The sequence below is a fragment of the Siniperca chuatsi genome, linkage group LG16, assembly GCF_020085105.1.
Source record: "Siniperca chuatsi isolate FFG_IHB_CAS linkage group LG16, ASM2008510v1, whole genome shotgun sequence".
In the NCBI taxonomy this organism is placed as follows: domain Eukaryota; kingdom Metazoa; phylum Chordata; class Actinopteri; order Centrarchiformes; family Sinipercidae; genus Siniperca; species Siniperca chuatsi.
The window spans coordinates 27,528,222-27,548,493 of record NC_058057.1 but is presented as its reverse complement, the minus strand read 5'-3'; the positions used below and the strand labels follow the sequence as shown (position 1 = coordinate 27,548,493).

General features: G+C 41.2%; 1 protein-coding gene across 3 annotated transcripts in view; it reads right to left on the bottom strand.

The window, feature by feature from the left end:
- Positions 1–3,594: 3,594 nt before the first annotated feature.
- si:ch211-202p1.5 (uncharacterized protein LOC103909337 homolog) overlaps positions 3,595–20,272 on the bottom strand; it is a 37,050-nt gene continuing 20,372 nt past the window's right edge. For 2 of the 3 annotated variants that reach the window (XM_044168118.1, XM_044168120.1), the window contains 3 exons: positions 12,370–12,532; positions 7,349–7,468; positions 3,595–7,253 (listed from right to left, as the gene is read on the bottom strand). In XM_044168118.1, the coding sequence (XP_044024053.1) occupies positions 7,148–7,253; positions 7,349–7,468; positions 12,370–12,532 (389 nt within the window). In that variant the 3' untranslated portion in view covers positions 3,595–7,147. The remainder of the gene's footprint in view (positions 7,254–7,348; positions 7,469–12,369; positions 12,533–20,272) is intronic. The other variant, XM_044168119.1, reaches the window with a different exon arrangement.

Genomic DNA, 20,272 nt, shown 5'->3' with positions numbered 1-20,272 from the left:
CCCTTTCTTCAGCTGCACAGTCTAATCTTAGAAGTCTTGGTGTTATGTTTGATCAGGCTGTGTACTTGGATCAACATATCAAATCGCTGACCCGTGCATGTTTTTTCCATTTATAAAATATTGCCAAAAACACTAACAACAGGAAACAAACAATAAAACATAAGCAACAACAGACCTTACAAACACACAAAACAAACACTAGACAGCACGAGGCGAGACGAAGGCCTGTTCGAACAAATCGAACGTTCAGCTGCTTTTTGCCGCAGAACGTAAGTGTGTAGGAAGACGTGCGCGCCGTCGGAGACGCCACTTCAAAGGCACGCTCACCTTTCGTTTTCAGGTGATATAAGGGTGGAGCAGGTCAGGGACGCACTCAGGTGCCTGACCACGCAGGGCTCTATATGAAAACAAGAACCTTAAAATGAATCCTGAATGTGATGGGAGGCCAGTGGAAAGACGATAGGATGGGTGTGATGTGAGTTGCAGCAGTGTTCTGGACCATTTGTAGACGGTCCAGGGACGACTCGGTGAGGCAGGTGAAAAAGGAACTACAGTAGTCTGATCACCTCTATCTCAGGTTGTGATACAACAGACCCGAGTTGGTAAAGGTCGGGCACCTGAGTGCGTCTCTGACCTGCTCCAGCAGGTCTCTCAGGTCTTCTGACCAGGGCTTACTGGTCGTCCCTCGCCAACCATCACCTGCAGGGTCACAGGTTCAGTCCCTCCATTAGCCAGTGCTGTGCCCTTGAGCAAGACGCTGAAGTGTAAAATTTCCTGACAGCGGTATGTTGGGCCTGTGACATACACACATGGATGTAAAGGATTATGAGGAAGATTTGAGCTGCTGAATAGTTAAAAGCTGAATTAAAAGTTTTAACCTGTTACTGCAACAGACTAATTGTTTAGTCTTTAGTCTGCCCACTTAATCATCTGCTTATATTCACATTCCAAAATGATTTCATATACAATATATCCTTTCTGGCTCCTTTAATTCAACACTCAAGATTTGAAAACCAAGTCCTGAATAAGCTATTTTATTAGCCAAAGCCCCAATAGTGCTGCAACTCGTGATTCATTTAATTGTCGATTCATCTTCTGGTTATTTTCTCGATCAATCTGTGAATCATTCGGTCTATAAAATGTCAGAAAAAAGTGAAAAATGCCCGTCGCAGTTTCCTAAAGCCCACGGTGACGTCTTCAAATGTCTTGTTATTCACTTTACAGTCACATACACTGAGAGAGAGCAAACAGAGAAGCTGCAACTACAGAGCGAATGTTGTGAGATAAAAAACGACATAAATGATTAATTGATGATCAAAACAGATGAATAAATTTCAATTAGCTCATTGATTAATTGTTTCAATGGTACACCGAAAAAATAACATGAAAAACATGCTCCACTTGTATGCTATGAATCAGTATCAGAGAGCAGGCACCGACAAGCCCAGCTGTGCAACAAATCAACTTGCAGAGGTTTGAGTGGAATGTGACTTTGTCGATGTGAATGTTTCTCTCTTTGCTTTTAACACATCAGCCAAATGAAAAAATGAAATATGCTCACCGTTCATGTTAGTTTGTTGACCATTTGTTGACGGGGCCATGCCAGGAACCTGTTCAATGACTGCACTGAAGCAAAAGTTTCATAAAATCACCTCAAAATGTTGGAAATACTCAACTCAGCTTTATTTATAAAGAACTTTTCGCACAATACAGTTGATTCAAAGTGCTTTACTGTTATTTTGTCAGAGTGTGTTTGTGGAAAACTTTCTCCATACAGAGATGAATGCTAAGTCCTAACGTCCTGCATCACGGAGAGTGTCCAAAAGCCTCTTCTTGTTGCTGCTGTCTAACAACGTCTACACTGTTCGGTCCTTCTGGCGTAAGCAGTATAAGTAAATACTGGGGCCACGATGGTCTGAGGACACAGACAGAAAGAAGCAAGACAGTCTGCAGCCATGAGCAGCTCTCTGAGGCTGTACTGCGCTACAGCGGTGCTTTGAGATAATTGCTAACATCAGCATGCTAACAATAACAATGCTAACATGCTGATGTTTAGCAGGTATACTGTTTACCATGTTCGCCATCTTAGTTTAGCATGTCATCACGCTAGCATTAGCTAGTTAGCAGTAAACACAGAGCGCAGCTGAGGCTGATGGGAGCGCCATCAGCTCTGCAGGTGTTTGGTCAGAAACCAAAGTGTCGGACGCGTTAACGTGTCGACCTGATGGTGGCGCTAGATGGAAAGTCAGAGGATCAGCAGAGTTATTACAGTTCATCCTGAGGGGAGCATGAATGTCTGAACCAAATTTAATGGCAGTCCATCCAAAAGTTGTTGAGATATTTCAGTCTGAACCAAAGTGGTGGACCGACAGACCAACAGCATGCAGCTAGCATGCAGCTAGCATGCAGCTAGCATGGCTAAAAACAACGTAATGATACACACAGATTGCAGAGAGAAACAAAAGTCTGCTTGAGTTATTTTCATAGCTTGCTGGCTGAGACGGCTCCAAATTTGCAAAAGAAAAAACCTGACAGGCTATAAAACGCTAATTTATAACCTTCTGTAGAATGTGTGACATTCTTTCTCAGTTTAACACCTGCAGCCATCAGCAGCAGGATCGTGGCCAGCACATCACAGACGTGCCTGTACGGTGTCTCCACTGCCATCGCTCAGGTTTATTAATGTTTTTTGGGGAAAACACAAGTTAGTCTAAGCTCAGCTGGAGGCTAAAGCAGTGACTGATGTCAGCCAATCATTTCTTTGATATGTGCGATATGTTGCGGTTTCAAGGGTCTCCCACTGGATCGCCTTGAAACTGTCTTCGACAATATTTCATGAAGACATTCACCTTCACTCCAGTCTGGTAAAAACTGCAGTCTAGCTTATGTTGGAGCCAAACTATTCATTCATTCGTTTGTTTGAACATGTTACACACACAAAGTCAGATTACTGTTAGAATTCAGGGGTTGTTTTTAATGTGTTGAAGTAATTTAAAAATCTTTAACAAAATAAATATCCTGCAATAAAATAAACACAAGTACATATATGATGCTATACATTTTTAAAGGGTTGTGTTCAGAACATCCTACAAAAGCTATTTTACAGATGGACTTTTGTTTGTCACCATAGGCTGAAGACAAAATCAGGCAAAATTAAACCAAGAGTTCTGTTTCACAACTCGCAAGCAACTGCTGGATTTCATTATATATATATATGTTATGATGAAATATTACATATCTTAAATGTTGTTTTAATGTCAGCCAAGACTGAGAGTTACCTGCTGCTCTTTGGGAGGACAAAAACAGCATGATGTGTTTTTAATTATGTGATATCAGTCCTTGTTTTTCGGAGCAGGTAATCGAAGATGTTTTACTGCTTCATTTTGGAACAAAACTCTTTGAACGTTTCACTTGACGCCGACAATAAACTACTTTTCTGTTTCAGCGTGAGGAGGTTTGAATAACAGCCTTTGTTAAAGTTCATCGTTTCCATTGTTGTGTGAGCGCAGTGTAACACAAAACAGCATGAATGAAAGCGAAACATGCCAGATTGATTATCGTGTTATTTTTTCACTGATTGACTTTGAGCTCATGACTTTAAAATAACCCAGTCTGATGAAACAAGGCCTCAGAAACATATATTATTAAAAAAAGAGGCAATTTTTCAGCCAACAGTCCAGGTTCAAAGCCTTTTGTCAACATCCCCATCTCTGTCCCGCTGAAGACACACTGAATCTGGTTTGGCCTTGTTATCGCAGACACCAAATATCTTGATCGGGACATGCTAAATGTTTTGAATGTGAGGATAAAATTTAGATTAGGAGACGAGTTTTGAGATAACTTGTGCTTTGACAATCAAAGAGGAATTGTACAGTGGCTAACGTGCTGTGACTCACACCAGTTATCAGTCTGTGCTTTCATGTCGCTGGTGTGACAGTTAAATGGTCCATTACGTTACTTAAAAACTGCTGAATTATTATTATTATTTATATGCCCCCCTAAACCACGTGCTCAGTTTAGCAATCTGTTAGCATTTGTTGCTAAACTGATTTCCAAATCATTATTTTTTTCTACCATGTGACCCCGGGCGGTCTCCGTAGCGTCCTAATAAAGTTTTCTTTGCACTTAGTTGTAGATTTTCATTTCTAGATTATGTCACTTGCTATTTCACAAAATATGAACTGTAGGTGTTTTTTATTAAGCTCAGTAAACTTCCACTTTCATCCACAAGGGGCACTAATCTTTCAGTAAGAGTCCATGTTGAAGGACTTGTACGTGAAGAAGCGTCTTTAGAGATGCATAATACATGAATTTCCCAGCAATGTTTAATACTAACAAATGAATCCTTGTTTTATCTTTGTTTAAAGTTTAAGTTTACTGTGAAGTACAGGTAGAAAGATTAAAATAGGGACAGAAAACCTCAGTTTCTGTATCATCAGTCCTAGAAGGCAGCACTTAACATGAGCTGTTTCTGTAATCACGTTTCAAACTGTCCCGAGGCCTCACAGTTCATTACATTCTTACCTGTTCTTTTTTTGGCCTGAAGGAACTACAGTGAGAAAAAGTGAGAGAGAGCCGAGCGTGTTGTGGTTTTCTGACGGGCGTAAAGGGGTTACATGGGCACAGCGCCTCGGATCAGAGTCAGCAGTCCCGTCACTTCCAGCAAAAGGTCAAGTCACCAACCCGCCACTCCTGCCTCTAATGACAGACTGAGTTATACTACTGAGGAGACGCTGATGGCACTTAAAGTACTTACAGTTCTGTTGAGAGGCTGATGTATTTAAACGTTATTTTGGTTATATTCCACATGCGCAGAGGGAGGTTACACATTGTGAGTATACTTCAGTGTAGGGTAAATAAATATTTGTTTTACAGTCCAACATCTCTTTGTGTCATTTTCAGGGATACTTTGACATGTTGGAGGAATAACTAAAGTTATCAATAAGGCATAAAAGAACAACTCTGCTGGAGACTTAGCACAATAATTAAACTGCATGCATTCTTGTGAAAATAAAAAGATTCTCCAAAACAACAACAACATGTTTTGTGTTGTTTACACAAACTGTAAAACTGAGACATTACCATTCACATTCAGACAAAGATTTCTAAAGCTGTGAGAACAGGACGACTGACCGACAGCTACAGGACACTCTTGTTATGGGAAAACCTCATAACTCCAGTTCAAATGTGACATAATATTTAACAAAACCTAAGCACCGTACGGTTGGTTTGACATGTTTTAGCTCACTGTTCATAACTTATTCTTCAAGTTATGCTTTGGGACCATTTTCTAAAGCTACTACAGCTGCTGCCACATGTTCAGCCACATGTTCCTACTTTCACTTCAGGACACTGGAAAGTTTGCAGAGACATGAAACCTACTGAGGATCCATTACAGTGAACATTTCATAGCTTTTAAAAATGTTGTCCTGTTGTCTATGCACAGTTGCAGGAACTATGATTTCAGAGTTCACTGCAAGAAACCTCTAAAATCACACAATGTTTGTAATAGCTTATTCTTTGTCAAAAAGTCAAATCTAGAAGGTGATGACAGGCCGCTGCTGAGATTTTGAAAATAAAGTCTAAATATTTTATGTTTTAAGAGAAATTTTACTGTTTTGAGAACAAAAAATCATAATATTACAAGTTGTAACATCTCAAGAATAAAGTTGAAAATATACAAGAAAATCTAATAGTTCAATAATAAAGTCAGACTAGAAAAAGTTGTACCATTTCAAGATAAAGCTGTAATTTTATAAAATAATTGTAATAATTTGAGAATAAAGTTGTAATTTTACATGAAAAAGTCCTATTTCAAGATAAAGTCATAACTTGACAAAAATGTTTATTCATACTTTGAGAAAAACTACAGTTAGTTTAGAGTCAGTAACTGTGATAGTGTCCACATAATCCAGTGTTCCCCAGTCACAACATACGTCACTGCTCTCCAAATATATCTGTTCCCACGACTTTATTCTCATATCAGATTACGACTTTTTCTTGAAAAGTACGACTTATTGTAATTTTATTTTCTCCTAAAATTACAGCTTTAACTCATATTACAGTATTATGACCTTTTCTTATAAAATTAGAACTTTGTTTTCATATTATGGCTTTTTGCTCAAAATCACTTCATTCTTCAAATGTTTTTGACGGCCCTCTCTTAAATATTACGTCAGATGACTGTACGTGAACACAGAGAAATAAAAGTGTCCATGCAAATACTTTCTATGTAAATGGCCCTCCGTATGATCTATATATCACCGGTCTTCATAAAAACCCATAAAACTAACGCAGACAAATGTAAATGTGTGTAAAAACAAGGCTGGAGATGTGAGGTTTTCCGCCCACAACAACAGAGCTGTGTTTGACTGCACCGACACTTTACAGGAAGAATTTGGAATTAAAAGGTCCAGTGTGTCACATTTAGGAGGAGCTATTAGCAGACATGGAATATAATATTCAGAAGTGTGTTTTCATTAGTGTACAATCACCTGAAAATAAGAAGCGTTGTGTTTTCGTTACCTTAGAATGAGCCGTCTATATCTCCAGAGGGAGCGGGTCTCTTTCCACGGAGGCCGCCATGTTGCACCGCCACGTTTCTACAGGAGCCCAGAACGGACAAACCAAACCCTGGCTCTAGATAGGGCCGTTAGGGGTTTTTTTTTTTCGTGGCCACCGTAGTTTCTCCTACACACTTGGAAGGGGAGGGCGAGGCGAGCCGGATTCAAATGGTTGCAAACTGCAATTTCACCACTAGAGGCCACTAAATCCTCCACGCTGGACCTTTAAAAACCAATAAGTTGTACATTTCTGGGCCTTTCTTCCCAAAGCTGTGTAATTTCTGGTAGCAGCCTAAACTGAAATGTTTTCCGCCCCTCAGTATTACAAATCAGCTGAGATCATCCAGTAACAGAAAGGTCACAGGTTCAACTCCCTCCCTGTGTGTCATCAGCCAAATGTCAAAAAGATGAGCTTGTCAGTAGTCAGCACTCCTATCCTAATACTTCACCATCATTACATTTACATAATACACACACACTGTACATGTCCAAACTGTCATCAGGGCAGAGAGACGAACTAAAGGGTCCATTGTGGTTATTTCTGATGCATAAAGGACCTCCGTTGGTGTAGTTTCTCCTCTCTCTCAGGTCTGGTGTTTGAGTGTGTGTCGGCTCCTTTTTTCCCAGAATGCAGCTCTGTTACTCTTCAATCGTTTGTCAGTCTCTGTCTTCACCTCAGCATTTTCCCCTCTGAGGAAAAGAAAATGGGATGAGAAACATGAGTGTATTTTATTAGTCTGTGTTTCTCTCAATTTATGTGTGTGTGTGTGTGTGTGTGTCCTCACTCTGCTTGCCTCTGGACGGAGCAGAAGCTCAAACACTCGGCGTCCTGTTTGTCTGTGCAGAGGCAGCGGCCGAGCTCCCTCCTGAGGCGGACTGAACCAAACCCGTAAGGAACCACGTGGCTGGAAGACAGAAAGCCAAAGAGTCAGTGTTGAATATTCACTCGTCCTTGTTGACCTCGGTGTGTGATGTTCAAAGCAAAGAATTAGCTTTTAGATGAAGCCATTCCCATTTTCAATACGTCTCCTTCTGCTTAGTAAATAATAAAAAACAACTGCTGTTCCCCTCGTCGTCTGGTCTTTTCTGGCCTTTGAAGGTGCAGAAATTCATATTTTTGCCTCTTCAATGGATTTCACTCTGTCAGCTTGTTTTGTCTGAGGGACCAAATGTTTCAGATGATAACTGCTGCCACTCTTTAAATGTCATCGCCGTGGCTCCGGTACGTGCACTGCTAGTCGCCACACTTGCTGCCTGAGGTGACATTTGTTGAAGGAATAGTTTGACATTTTGGGAAACATGCTGCTGTTAGTAGACTCAGTTTTGTTTTACTGCTGTGTAGCTGCAGTGAATCATCCTGCTGCTGATCCATCTGGTGCCAGTGTGACCGCGGTGACGGCTCTCAGCCGGCTGCAGGTCGGAGGGGGATCCACAGCTGGATCAGAGGTGGGGTTAACTAGACCACAGGTAGAACTGCCAGCAGATGCCAGTGGCTTAACAGCGCTACACTTATGTCAAAACAAGGACATACCTTAAAATAAAACTACGGTTTTGTCTTTATTGTTACAGACACATATTTGAACTCCGGTTTCTGGGAGCGGCAGTCAGACTGAATTTAGATGCGAGTCCAGTTGTGACAAATCATTTTATAGAGATAACACTGTTAAACGGCTTTGTGTCTTTTTTTTTAATCAAACGGTAATGGTGGCCGGTGATGAAATACGACCCTTTCCTCTGCTCCGCACCATCCTCCGTCAACACTCTCCCAGCTTCTGTCTGCTCATTTCTGCGATATCATTTTGTTACCTTTTATGTCACTCTGTTGGCTTCACTTCCCCTTTTATACCTTTGACCTTTTAAAGAGTTTTTCTGATTCTTTGACTCATAAGTAATGAGCCCCTCCCTTCAGTTACAGTATGTGCTGTATTTCAATACAGAGCTGAATAAATCCTGACCTGAACTGTAGCTCGATAAGTTATGGCTCCACTGCACCAAAATCCTGTTGGACTCTTCTATTCTACTTGTCTCTATTGAAAGAGTTATGGGTTATGTGCATTCCTGTTGCCAGACAAGTACGTTGATACTGAACGATTCTGGAAAACCCTGGACTACGTTCATGACAAAGTATTTCAACGTTCAATGTCAATGTGTTTTAAATTCTTGTGTTAATGACAGGACACGATCTCCAGTCTCCTGCATGAGAGTCTGACTCACAACACACCCAACCACCCCGACCCCACCCCCACCCCCACCCCCACCCTTGAAGCTGTCAGTACGCCCTCAAGTGTTTTTGAGGATAAGCGTGAAAATGTGAAGATCTGACTTTAAAAATAACACTTACGCTGAAGGTATTTAAGAGTTTCTGTTTTTTGCTGGTACCTAATGGCAGCTAGCAAGAGGACCTCCCTTAAGGTAACATTTAGTGTTACTCTACTTCCTATTTTTCTTATTGTCAACAAATCCCATAAAAATACCCAAACCGAGTAACATGTTAGTCCGTCTCTCAATACTTCCTGACTTCCTGTCTGTGGCGCTCATACATCTTTAAAAACACCGCACAGATATAGTTTCATGTTTAAAAAGGCTCAGTGATTTCCTCAAACTGCTGCTCGCTGTAGTTTTTATCAGTGCATTTGTTGGGGACTATTTTCAGCGGCAGATTAATCCACATTTGATGTGTTTTAATAGTTTCTGGACAACAGCGGAGCTCTGCGGCTCAGAGGAAGAAGATCCATCAGCTGTGATTCACACACAACACTCGTTAGCAGCGACGTTCACTGCTGGTTTGACTCTGCTCACGAGATTTATTGACATGAAGCAAAATACAGAAAATCCCCAGACTTCTCACCACGTCAAGCACATGTTAACTAGTTTACATATTTAAAACAAAATGGTGTTTCGGCAGGATGTGCTGCGAAAGAAAAGAGCACTCAGGAGCTCCCTGGTGCCCACAGGGTTCAGTGGTATAGTTAGTGATGGTGGGAACTGCCAGTGCTGTTTAAAAACGTCTTTACGATGAAGGCAGGAAGATTGCATTTTACCACACTGCTATGTTTAGACTAAACTAACCGTCTGAGCTTTAGTGAGAGGGTCGCACCGCTGCAGGAGCTGTTTTTGGCTCATCTCTGGAAGCTATTTCGGTGACACCTCTCTTTAATTAGTTAATGAATTTCGAATGTGACTTATTGGCATGGCATGAAAAAAACAGTACAGTATGTCGTCAAGTAATGTGGCGTACGTTTTGTCAAACACAATCACACAGGTTGGTTAAATTTGTTGAAATCTCTGATGAGATTAAAGAAGAAGCTGCAAAAATGAACCACAAGATAAAATTTACAGCTGAAATAAAGTCAGTTTGAACAACATTGTTATTATCAAGTTATCAATTATGTGTTCGGTTCAAAGTCACGGACCACAGAAATGATCACAAATCCTTCTCATTTTAATTTAACAGTTTAATGTGAACTGCTCAAGATTGTAAGGAGTTGTGGGCAGATCAGGGTCCGACCACAGGGATTTCAGACTCTTTGTGGTCTCCCTGGTGGGTTCGTGTTAAAGAGTTAAAACGGGCTATTTAGAAACAGCAAGAGGAAACATGGCAGAAATTATCCTTCTTTAGGAAAGGTGCTCTTTCTTATTAGTTCCACCACATCTAACTGCTTACATTGCTTGTGCATACTGAACTAAAATGAAGTTAATTGCTCCCAATTGTGAAGGCAGCCGTGCGCCTGGGCCCTATTTGAGGCCAGGCAATTGAAAAATATGATCCGCTGCACTAGGAAATGAAAAAAAAAACAAGGTTTCTGTGCTGATAAAAGAACGCGGAGATGAATTTGAAGTTAAACCAACACGGTGCAGCATTGTTTTGATGTCAGAGATGTTATTCTGTGATTACTGTGACAAAGCAGTGATTTCACCTTTAGCCAGTTCATGAAATCTATTACAGTAACTTGCTGGCCACAGTATACTTGAAAAAGTTGGGGTCATGTAATGTTTGAGGAATATACATTTACACAACATCAGATACTGTTTTTTAATGAAGCTTCTTCTTCGTATTATTTGTAGTGAGTCTTTTGGTGTTCAGACACTACTGTTTCACCTACAGAAGTACGGTATAGAAACTGTATATTACATATATACACACATATATATTTATATTTATATATACACACACACATTTGCTGCTCCATTAAAGCTCAGATGGTACTTTACAACCAATGTAATGTTAAACAGAACCACATCCGCGTCCTTCTTGGAGCATATCAGAGCCTTTAGGGGGCGCTTCCTTTGAAGGACAAGACATAAACAATACGTGTCCATTGGAAAACTGAGGATTCGTCGTGGGCTCCTGCCACTAGTCTTCATGTTTACAATGCGAGCAACTTTTGCAAGTCCACAGGCCAAAACAAGTTTTCCAAGAACATTGAGTGAGTTTAACCTGAAGATGGCCTCCCTCCTCCCTGAACACTAACCCTAACTGCGAACACACGAACAACCTTCAAAATGAGTCAAAGTGTTCTGACGTAATTATTCTTGAAATGTTCACATTGCAGGATGAGGCAGCTGAAATCGGACATAATTAGTTAGCATTAGCATCGTCCGAGGAAACATCCCAAAGGTCCAGACATGATGCATTTCAGGTTACACATTTGAACTGAAATAAACAGAGGGATGGTTTGAGTTAATCTTTCGTTCACCGATGCTACATGCGTCGATGTGTGGGTTAGCACTTCACTCTGTAGCCAGTGTCTTCAGGCCTGGTAACAGCCTGTGGTGTGTCTCTTTCTAACATCTCGTTCCACAGCCTTTTGTTTTGAGGCCTCCTGTTCGACATCTTTATAGAAATCACAGCTGAAGTTGAGAAGTGTATAATTTAGGGTGTTTTGACGTGCTGCCCTGGGTGTTCTGCGTCCACAACATGATGTTTAGAGGAGACATGCCTACTGTGAAGCCAACTATGTCTTTTCATGTCTTTTCACTGGTTTTCTCAGAGACCAAACATAAAGAAACCAAAGGATAGCAGCCTTTTTATTTGATCTTGCATGGAGTGGGTATCGCTCAGCTCAGGAAGTCAAATACAATTTTCTTTGCAAATAAAGACATGTATGTGGACTCTTTCAGTTTAAAAGTAATGGAGTGAAAGGGGAGAATATATATATACGGTATATTCAATGAATATACGGGCACTAACGGGAAAACAGAGCAGGTTTAATAAGAAACACTGTGCTGGCACATTTCTACTAATCATTTGAGAATTGTCAGTTTTCATATTTAAGCATTATCAGTTTACCGAAAGAGTCTTTAAAAGGCTGTGATCCAGACACCAGCATGGAAACAGTCTCAAACGGAGTGACGGGCCTTTTAGCATACGAACAAAAGAACACACCTAAAAACCAAAGTTGCAGACAGTTTTAGAAAGCTTACATTTTGAATACAATCTGCAGATTTTTCCGTCTGTCATGTATCGTGTATTTGACTACATCTGTAATCTGGATAATATGAACTGTGTTTTTAAATAGTGATGGCCGTTTGAGCTTGCAGTTTTCTACTCTGAAAACCACCGACCTGGCAAAACAGTGAAAGTTTGTCTTAGTTCTGGACTCGAGCTGCTGTGTGTGAACCGGAAACCTCCCAGCTACTGCTGCAGGGAAAACTCTTGTACATCCCTCTGAGGTTTCGGACAGATTATTGATTTCTTCTTCTCTTTGGTCTGTTTTATTATCACATTGTATCACCGTAAAATTTATCACAGTGTTCCATTACTGTGAAAACAAACTCTTTCTTCTCTTGCTGACAGCAAACTCACCTCGGGGTGTTGACCCAGACGATGCCAATGTGGCAGAAAAAAATACACTCCTTGTCCTTCTGGTTCTCGCAGGAGCAGCGTTTCTCTCGCCGGTGGGCCGTGTGGGGGAGCTGCTCCAGGGGGCCCTCCTCCGTTGTGGGGCTCGTGACAGAGAAGGTAGAGGCTGGAAAACACAAGGGGAAGAGGGTGGTTAGTAACTTATCTTTATTGTTTTAGTATTCATTATTATCTAATGGTTCTATTTATTGTGTCATAATGTTTACATTGCCAGAACATTTAAGAGATGTCTCATTTTTTTCAAATTATGTTTAGAACAGTCCCTGCTTGGACCGGATGATCTTTAAAGTTAATGATTAAATAAATAACAATTGTTAATGATTTCATCATCACTGTATGCTGCTTACTTACAAATGTTATGTAGGTACCAAAACTGGTCTGTTAGCCGGATCTCCTTTAAAAAACACACGCTGTTTTCTGTTGCTATTGACACAGCGGTCAGGCCGTTTAGGAGCTGCACGAGAGGGCCCTGCTCCAAAACGGGTCTCATTAAGAAAAGGTATGAAGAAATAAAACCACATTATCATTATTGATATTCCTTGGTATTTCTGTCACCTACACATCTGTAACTTTGTTCTCTACTCCAAACTGCTCCGCTATCTTTGGGACAGTGCTGTGCTATCCGGCAATGCTAGTGACACGGTTCTTTGGGTGGCGGTGTCAGTAGGGTGGTGCACACCTTCGGTCCAGACTGAAATGTCTCAATTTTTACTTGCGAAATTAAACTCAGGTGTGATAAACCACAGTTAAGTTATGTTTTAACGGGTGGGGCAATCACTTTTTCACACAGGGCCATGTAGGTTTGGATTTTGTTTTCCCTTTATAACAACTTTCATTTAAAAACTGCATTTTGTGTTTACTCGTGTTATCTTTGACTAATATTTAAATTTGTTTGATGATCTGAAACATTTAAGTGTGACAAACATGCAGAAAAATAAGACATCAGGAAGGGGGCAAACACTTTTTCACACCACTGTACTTGTACACACATTCATGTTGCTCTCGGGATGAACTGTAATAACTTCTGTGATCCTCTGACTTTTCATCTAGTGCCATCATCAGGGCAATAAAACCCCCCTAACCCTGACATAATCCGACCCGGCTGGTGTGTGTTGCCCTTAAGAGTGTGTGACCCATCTTTTCCTTTGTTTTTAAGTTTTGGCCATGTGGCCGGCACCTCACAGGCGTCAGAACAACTCTCTGCCTCTTTACACTTTACTGCACAACAAACACAGCATGAGCAAGTGTTGTAACTCTACACCTGAACACACACACACACACACACACACAGCCCATAAAGCCCACAGACAGCCTTTGATGCTGCTCTCAGTGCACACAGGGGAATGTTTGGGCGTCTAAAGAGGGATTTAAGCAATTTTACACCGAAAATAAAATAACACCTCTTCTCACCATAAATGGTATAGGTCTGTTCTTTATATTGCTGTGTCCCAGAGAATCAAATATTTGAGGTTGTTATTCATGTAAAGTTTCCAAGGAAGCTGTTATTTGTCCAAGAAGCGCATGTCCCAGCAGTGGAACAAGAGTGGAATCAAAAAGACACTTGGGTGTTTTGTTTCCAACAATATTTAAAGCATAACAGCTCTGCCTCTCGGTCCCAACTCTGGGTTGTCATGGTTTTGATCCACTGATAAACTCTGCTCCATCCAAAATGGGATGAATGCCGTCTTCCCAATCAGACCAGGTCTTCCCCAGAAAGTCTGCCATTTATCTACAAAAAAAGACTTCCCGGTTTAAAATGACCCGGATCGTCCTTTAGCTTCTGCATTGTGCGGCCCCACAGACGCAAGCGCACTAGCGTTTCCTTTAACCCCGCCTCCCTCGGAGGGCTCAGGCTGTGCGAGCCGGCTAACATCCGGTTTAGCCCTCTGCTAACTTGAATGGGGATAAAATGATTTAATCGTGCGGCTCTTCTAGACTTTCCAAATGTTATTGGACCCAACGGATTTGTGTCATTTGGATCTGTGTCACGTGGGTTTCACCACTGCCCCGCCTCTTTAGGAGACTAGCAGCAGGTCCTGAGTCTAATCAATCCAATGGGAGAAGTGAACGTGAGCACCGCTTTCCCACCCGATAGACAATCTAAATCTAAACTAAAGGGACTTATATGTGAAACCATGAATTAAAAGTTAAAATTAAAAAAAATAAATGTGTGTTTCTTTGCTTAATAATACTACTATATTTATTATTATTTAACTGGGGAGAGTCGACCACGCCCACTTAGGAGACAGGAAGTGTATACCATTTCATACCACTGGTGCGGCCCGTAATGCGTTCTTTGTTTGAGAGTATCTTTGCCGGAGCACATGCGCTAAAGTGGTCCTGTCAGTCAAAGAAGGTTTCCACAAATGTGCCTGCTCAAAATTACTTGTGATGTCAATGACTGATCATAAAAGAATCCAACTCACACTTCAGATAACAAAATGGTTTTTAATCGTTGGAAGTGTAATAGTTCGGCCCGTGTTTCATTTGTAATTAAAAATGAAACAAAACGTAAAAAAATATTTTGTTTTAATTCTGTGTTTATTCGATTCAGTTCATTCAATATATAAAAAAAACTCGCTGGCTGTCAAGTAAAACGTTCACACATCCGTGGTACAATTCGGGCGGACTAAGTACGCGCGCATATGCAGAACGGATCGGGCACTGACGAGTGTCAGGTTTTTTATAACTTCGGTAAATTCCCATTTATATAATAGTGAACTTTTACTGCTGCAGATGTTTAAGGTTGAACTCATTTTAACTGCTTTATATACTGTCGGGTAGTTTCATCTACAGCAATGCATCATGGTCTATAAGATCATCATGTGTTTGTAGCGTTGCTGTCCTGTGAGAACCACGTATCTCTAAAAAGTCTTCCTGAGCTCAGAGAAACGATGTGACAATGCGTTTTCCAGCTGATCCGAGGGGGGGTTAAAGAGTTTAAGAGAAAAGGTTTCAGTCGTAGTCATCTGGACACTGTTTTCAGAATCAAGACGTTTTGGCTCCCATCCGGAAGTCATTCTCAATTGTGAAAAAATGGAACGGAAACTCAGAAATTTAAGCTACTCTGTGTTGCTTAAGCCCCGCCCTCAGGAAGGAGTCTTCCTGAGTGTCTGCTGTTTACCCTGCCTAGTTTCACCTGAAACTGAACTAATTGTTTCCATGATGGCCCAGTAATCAGTAAGGCCTATCGGTCAGGCCTATTGTTTTCTGGCTGCACCTGCCTCATCACTGTTAAGTACCTGATTAGCGTGTGATTGGCGTGACCACGGTGTTAATACTCTGTGGTAAACGTTGGGCAGAGTTCAAAGAGGGGTTTTCTTTTTTCACAAAAATGGCTTCTTTGAGGGGTGCACGGTGGCAGAGCGGCTACAGCTCCTGCCTCCCAATAAGGAGATCGTGGGTTCGTGGGTTCGATTCCCGGACCGGACCAACATCACACAATCTCTCTGGGTGGAGTCTGCATGTCCTCCCCGTGTTACCGTGGGTTCTCTCCGGGTTCTCCGGCTTCCTCCCACCGTCCAAAGACATGCATGTGTAGGTTAATTGATAACTCTAAATTGCCCGTATTGAATGAATGTGTGAGTGAATGGTTGTCTGTCCTTGTCTGTGTCTGTGTTCGCCCTGCGACGAGTTGGCCACTGTCCAGGGTGTGCCCTGCCTAAGGCCCGAAGTCACTGGGATAGGCTCCAGTCACCCGCGACCCCCTAACGGGGACCAAGTGGTAGAAAATGGATGGATGGATGGATGGCTTCTTTGACTCCTCTTTCAAACCAACTCTTCTCTCTACTTAGAATCTTCACCTCACTGTCTTCAAATGTGTGGTTTGTAGCTTTTTTTTGTAACAGTGTCCAGATGACTACGACTGAAACCTTTTCTGTGATCTGTAAAGTAACTTAATCCGTCAGACAAATGAAGTGACGTAAAAAGTAAAGTTCTTCCCTCTGAGATGTGGCAGAGTGGAAGTATAAAGGTGCATAGAATGGAAATACTGAAGTAAAGTACCTCGAATGTGTACTTAGGTACAGTACTTGAGTAAATGTATTTTGTTACATTCCACCAGTGTTTGGAATCAGATACTGACCATGACGCCTAATAAATGGGGTGTTTGTTGAAGCAGGAATGTCAGAAAAAGCACAAGATAATTGTTCATTTGGAAGATAGGCTTGCTTGCTTGTATGTAGTGAATTACCAATATTTCAGAGATATTAGTTCAATCTAAAGCAAGAAATTTGATTCCCCAGACTGAATACACTTTTCAAAAGTGAACTCCGTATCTGGAGTTTGTCTTGCAGCTCGAATACACAGTAAGCAAACACAACCTTCCAAATGGTTTGCATGGTCACTTTCCGAGCTGCCAAGCCAAACTCGGCTGAACTGAGGTGTTTTGTTCTGATGCTGAAATGAATGCAATGGCTTTTAATCCATTTGGCATGGAGATGTCGCGCTATTCAGCCACGGTCATCACATATCCTCAAAAAAACACACACAGAAAACACACCCTTGTGCAATATCCTGTTAAGAGCCACCTGGTATATAGTGTAGAACTGGCTGTGGTTTATACATACAAGGTTAGACAAGCAGCTTGCAGCCACAGGTTGCAGGTTTGAATCCCCAGCCTGAGGGAAAATGATCATGTGATGCTCTCACAGCACACTACAGCAACCTTAGAGGTGCCTTAGAGCAATCAACCAAAAAAGAAAATGCTAGATTTTCATCTTGTCCACCATATCAGAATGTACCAATATTCAGTGATAATGGTAAAGGTAATAAAACACGCCTTCCAGCACCTCACAAATTAACATGTTACATCTTTGTTTAATATGTAATAACAACTGAAGCGGATAAACAACATTTCGCTGTTTCCAGTCTTTAAGCTAAGCTAAGGCTGTAGCTTCATATTTACCGTTCTAAATTTCCACCAGACAGCGTATTTTCCAAAATGTTATACTTTTGCTATAGAATTGTGACCTTGAGTATAAACAGATTACAAGACGCAGACACACTCCTCCGTCTACGAACACTTTAAACACTGCACCAACACGTGTGGTGGCTGGAGTTCACTTGCATCAGCAACAATAAGCTCATTATTTGATCTTTATTTTCTGTAAATAAAACTGTAATAATACCTCATTTGTGTTCACCAGTTATCTCTACTAACTCACTAAACGACATCTTGCCATAAATGACAGTAGCAAGGCAGTGAAACCTCTGCATCGATGCTACGCAGGCACAGTGTGAACCCCCTGACAGTACAACACTAAGCAACCCACGAACCTGTGAGGCAGCTTCTTTAATCGCTTCCATCTCACCTGAGTCATCACACATGGAACAGCGATTAACTGAACAAATGATTGCATAAATGAAAGACTTGGCTGCAGTTTGACTTTAGAGACTCCAATCTACTGGCACATGGCATCATTATAACCTCCTGCATGTGCAGGCGAGTGTGTGTATGTGTTTGCACAAGTGTACTCGTGCGTGTGACACAGGAACACCAATGAAGCAGATTTAGCCTGTTTCAGGTTACACCGGGTGATTGAGGAAGGAGAGCGAGTTTCACAGAATGAATACGGCTCATTGTTTTCAGCTTTTATTGATTTTTCAACTAAAAAATAACCACATTTGTTTAAACCGATTTTCACCTGGATGTTCCGTTGCTATCCATCTGCAGGTTGATTTGGCCGTTACAAAAAGACACTGATCACCAGTTTACAGTAAACAAGGTCATCTGAGCACAACTCAGCAAATGCTTTGGTGAGGAAAAAATGCAAATAAGCTGATGAAAAGCCATGAGTCCTTTCAAGCAGGTAAAACCATTCTGAGTGGTTATGTTGTGTTATGTTTGTGCCACAATCTGCATTTGAAGAATCTGACTTTCACCTGGTGTTTTGAATTTTTTAAATCATTTTTTTGCATCTCTGTAATGATCTTTTTTATTATCTAGATAAACAATGTGTGAAAATAAGCCCTAAACAAGGCTGGATAACCAAATGGGCAAAGTACCTGCCCCAGGGCCTCAGGGCCCCAGGAGCCCAAAGCCCCAGGTTCATTGTGTGTCAGTAATATACTTTGCACTACAATATCAACTAAGGTGGGTCAGGCATTATTACTTAATATTGAGAGCCTGCTGTAGAGGGGAACTGTGTCAAAATCTTGTTTTAAGAGCTTCGCTATTTGAGTTTATATTTTGCTCACATGGTACATTTTCTTAAGAAAGGTGTGTCAATCAAAATGACCACAAACTAACAGACACAGAGGAAACATGGGGCCAGGTACTTTTGTTCCAGCACAGGAGTAGCCTGGCTCCAAACCTCTAAATCACCAAGCACATCTCATACGTTTCAGCTAATAAGTATGGTGTTCTGCGCTCACTGACGGCTCTTTCCCGGTTGGAAACAAGCCAATCACAGCTTTGTAGGCAAGATTAAGAATGGAGAAGTCATCATCCTGTGCCAAAGCCAGACAAGCATGGTGACAAGCATTGTGTGGACGAGATGGATGTTGTGAGTAAGTCAACTTACAGAAATCGACAAGTCTCTTGAACTCCTGAATCTAAATATTGCTTCGATCCTTGTGAAAGACGACAGCTGCTCCTGGCAACTGCTACTGCAGCGTATGTGTCAACTGAAAATGACATTGTCAGCAGGCATATACCACACACTACTGATCGTTTAAAACATGTGCCAAATAACAACTGGTATGAACACGCTGTCAGACTGAATGAATGAAGGGAAATGAAATGGCAGTTCAGTCTGCAGGCTAGTTAAGAGTCACATCCTGTTAGCAAAAAGGTCATACAAGGCTGCTTCATGGGTTGCATTTTCATGTTTACAATTTCTGCTCCCTGCATAGGCACAGTTGGGGGTTCAGTTCTGTACAGCTCAATGAATCCTTGTTAAACACCCATTGAGGTCAGATCATGCTGCTCCTGGAAAACAGCACCAACCAAATGTCTAATACCACATGACCATTGTCTGCCACCAACACACCACAACATGTGCTTTAACAAAGTGAAAATCAATCCTGGTAAACATTTGAATCCATCATTCAGAATCATCAGTGGTTTCCATGTCACTGTGGCCAATATTGCAACTGTATTGAGCCGCTGCTCAAGGAGTTTCCAGCAGCTGTGACAGCATTAAGAAAGAGAACAAAGATGTTAATGCAACACCACAGACCCTTAACTTGATGTTCATGGTCTGTTAATGGATGCCAAAAGGAGAGAAACCACATATAATAACATTGTTCCCTTGGTTATAGAAAGCCACATTGTGTTTCACCAAATTATGAAGGTATTTAATGTTCAGCGGGGGCCAACTAGAAAAAAATAAATCTTTCAGGATCAGGAATGTGGGGAAACTCAAACTAAAGTGGAACCATTCTGCAACATTCTCACTTAAAAATAAAGATTGCACACCAATATTTTAATCATGATGATTTTAAACACAGTTTTGGCCCATTGGTGCAATGGCTGCCATGATTTTCCATTTTATGTCAAAACCCTAACTTGGATATGTGCCAGTCTCCCTTTGTATGGGAGCGAATGTGACATCAGACTGTATGCTGAAAGTTGGCAGTTTATTGTTTCCTTGCTAAAGGCAATGAATCATACTTTATAGATGTAAACGTATAACCTTTTCCTTTTTGGCACCCATTCAATCCTCCAAGCACCCTCATAGTAATTCATGCTTCCTGTTCCCATAATTTGATTTAGTGTTTTCTGGTCTTTGAGCACAGGTATTTGGATGCCTGTGCCCATAAGATTGCATACTTTGTATACATGTGCAAGTATTCATGGAAATGTCTGTGGTAGTTTGCATCTGTGGCTCCAGAAAAAAGATTG